At 53.4% G+C, this 2,815-nt stretch overlaps 1 protein-coding gene across 1 annotated transcript; it reads left to right on the top strand.

The window, feature by feature from the left end:
• The first annotated feature begins 530 nt into the window (after positions 1-530).
• Positions 531-2,033, top strand: LOC119305944 (PTI1-like tyrosine-protein kinase At3g15890). The gene is made up of 3 exons (XM_037582327.1): positions 531-690; positions 806-980; positions 1,097-2,033. The coding sequence occupies exons 1-3, from the start codon at positions 614-616 to the stop codon at positions 2,006-2,008; spliced, it is 1,164 nt and encodes a 387-aa protein (XP_037438224.1). The 5' UTR covers positions 531-613; the 3' UTR covers positions 2,009-2,033.
• Positions 2,034-2,815: the final 782 nt, after the last annotated feature.

The raw sequence follows: 2,815 nt of genomic DNA, 5'->3' as shown, positions 1-2,815 counted from the left end.
CATTTTCATGTCACCTTTGTAAGTTCTTTTATTTTGGTACCGTGTAATATAGTTCTTTTTTAACAAGGCAGACGATCATACATACGACATTGAGACCGTACATTATAGTTATGGTGGTATGCATTCAAGGGCGTGGAGACCGGGAGGCTTGTCATTCTTTCTCTAATTTTTTCGCAAATGTAAGAAATATCTTTCGGTATTTTCCATACAAAACTTGGAACTTATTTTAGTTATATTTAGCAACTACTATCATGACTTTCTTCCGCTGACCATCTTGAAGCTACACATTTGCTTCACACTGAGAATTTGAAATTTTGGCGCTTACAAAAGGCCCTTCTAGAGGCAGATGTACAGCAGGCAGCTGGCAAGCGGGGAGTGATCCACAACAGACGAGAGTGAAGTCTCCAAGGAGATAGGCAAACACGAGGAGGACAGTCTTGTACCCGGAGAAACAAACAAGAAGCAAAGCTGCTGCCCTTGGAACATCCCTATCTCCGGCCTTGGTTTCTCACCACTGCATCCACCCCCCAGCTCGCCTCCATCTTGCAGGGATTCAGCGCTAGCTCTTCGATCGACGCGCGGTTATTCCACACGTCGTCCATCGTCTGAGGAAATGATCAACCGGTGCCTCTGCTGCGTCGCCCCCGGCGGCGACTCCGAGCCGGAGGCTGCCCCCAGCCGCCGCCGGAGGTACATATACACACACCGATGCACGCGCGTACGGTTGTTTAGGTCTTGATTCATTTCGTGAGATGGATTTGGCTCAGTTGCATGCGTTTTGGTGTGCGGTGTCCATGTCTGGGAGCAGGGATCCGTCGAGGAGGGGGTCCAAGAACAAGAACAGGAGCGTGGAGTTCCCCTGGGAGATGTACACCCTCAAGGAGCTCCTCCAGGCCACCAACAACTTCAACGAGAGCAACAAGCTCGGCGAGGGCGGCTTCGGCACCGTCTACTGGGGCCGCACCTCCAAGGGCGTCGAGGTACGCCGGTAAATCAATTATGTGATCCGTTCTTCGTTGCCGCCGCCGGCCGGCGATCGACCGGCGGGCGCGGTGAACCTACAGGCCTCATGGATCGACATCGCTGGTTCATTCAGATTGCAGTGAAGCGGCTGAAGGCGATGACGGCCAAGGCGGAGATGGAGTTCGCCATCGAGGTGGAGATCCTGGGCCGTGTTCGGCACAAGAACCTGCTCAGCCTCCGCGGCTTCTACGCCGGCGGCGACGAGCGGCTCATCGTGTACGACTACATGCCCAACCACAGCCTGCTCACCCACCTCCATCCGCACCGCGGCACCCCGGCCTCCCAGCAGCACCCGCCGCTCGACTGGCCCCGCCGCCTCGCCATCGCCCTCGGCGCCGCCCAGGGCCTCGCGTACCTGCACCACGAGGCCAGCCCGCACATCATCCACCGCGACATCAAGGCCAGCAACGTGCTGCTGGACGCGGACCTCGTGCCCAAGGTGGCCGACTTCGGCTTCGCCAAGCTCATCCCGGAGGGCGTCTCCCATCTCACCACGCGGGTCAAGGGCACGCTCGGGTACCTGGCGCCGGAGTACGCCATGTGGGGGAAAGTCTCCGAGAGCTGCGACGTCTACAGCTTCGGCGTGCTGTTGCTGGAGCTTGTCAGCGCGCGCCGCCCGCTGGAGAAGCTGCCGGGCGGCGTCAAGCGAGAGATCGTGCAGTGGGCGGGGCCGCTCGTGGAGCGCCGCAAGTGGGACCGCCTCGCCGACCCCAGGCTCACCGGGCGGTTCGACGCCGTGCAGCTCCGGGCAGTGGTCGAGACGGCCATGCTGTGCTCGCAGAGCAACGCAGAGGGCAGGCCGACCATGGCCGAGGTCGTCGAGATGCTCAGGTTCGGCGGCGAGCGGCGGAACAGGGAGATCGTGCCGGTGGCGGACGCCGCCAGCCAGGACACCACCGTGACCATGGACCGTGAGGACGACGTTACCGGCAGCAGCGAGCCGCTGGACAGGGGCCGCAGCTGGAAGCTGACGACGCTGAGGTGATACGATGATTACCATCTCCCACCATTTCGATCCATGCTTGCATCACAACATTGCACTGCCTTACGATCCAATGGGATTAAGATGCAAATTCATGATTAGTTGTTCTTACATTGCATTTTGTTGATTAATGTCAACCAATTCAATTGCATAGCGTATGAAATTGGTGGTGGTGTTTGGTGATGGATGGGGATCGTACCAAGAGTTGTTAATCCTCGTATTGGCCTGCAAAGTTTTGTTTGTTTCCACAATATATTTTCTTGTTCGATCATATGTGATGTTTTTATTTATTTATTTATTTGCCGGACCCTTTTCTGGACCCTGCGCAAGCGGGAGCTACATGCACCAGGTTGCCCTTTATTTATTTGCGGGCCGGACCTACGTAGCTTGAAAGGTATACATTGGTTGTGTACTTGCGATTATAAATAAAGATGTTAGTTCTATGCATCCAGTCAAACTTGGTTTCCATTCTCTTGCTGGATACTTAAACAGCAAGAACAAAGAGAATTGCATGATATTATAACTTTGTGAGTTTAATTTTATACGTTGGCTCCATATTCGAGTAGTCATCATCAGAGTCGATGAAAGCTTCCATTTCGATGTGATAATGTCAAAAAGTATGGAGCTTATTATCTCAGGGCATATACATTTGGCTGGTTTGACTTCAGAAAAATGGAGGGAGCATGATTTTACAGTAGGTTATGGTGGTATTAACGTGAATCCATGGTTGCCGATCTCTAAAAGTATGTGATAAATAATTAAATAAGAAACATTTGACGAACAGATGACATTTAATTCAATAGAGGAAAA

The sequence above is a fragment of the Triticum dicoccoides genome, chromosome 5B, assembly GCF_002162155.2.
Source record: "Triticum dicoccoides isolate Atlit2015 ecotype Zavitan chromosome 5B, WEW_v2.0, whole genome shotgun sequence".
In the NCBI taxonomy this organism is placed as follows: Eukaryota; Viridiplantae; Streptophyta; class Magnoliopsida; order Poales; family Poaceae; genus Triticum; species Triticum dicoccoides.
The sequence above is the reverse complement of the archived record's forward strand: the minus strand, read 5'-3'. Positions and strand labels throughout refer to the sequence as shown.

Excerpts from the sequence above, each read along its gene's own strand:
- LOC119305944 (XM_037582327.1), top strand. The coding sequence starts at position 614 with ATGATCAACCGGTGCCTCTGCTGCGTCGCCCCCGGCGGCGACTCCGAG. Across the intron at positions 691-805 it reads GCCCCCAGCCGCCGCCGGAG|CAGGGATCCGTCGAGGAGGG; the intron begins GTACATATACAC and ends CATGTCTGGGAG. Across the intron at positions 981-1,096 it reads GCACCTCCAAGGGCGTCGAG|ATTGCAGTGAAGCGGCTGAA; the intron begins GTACGCCGGTAA and ends TGGTTCATTCAG.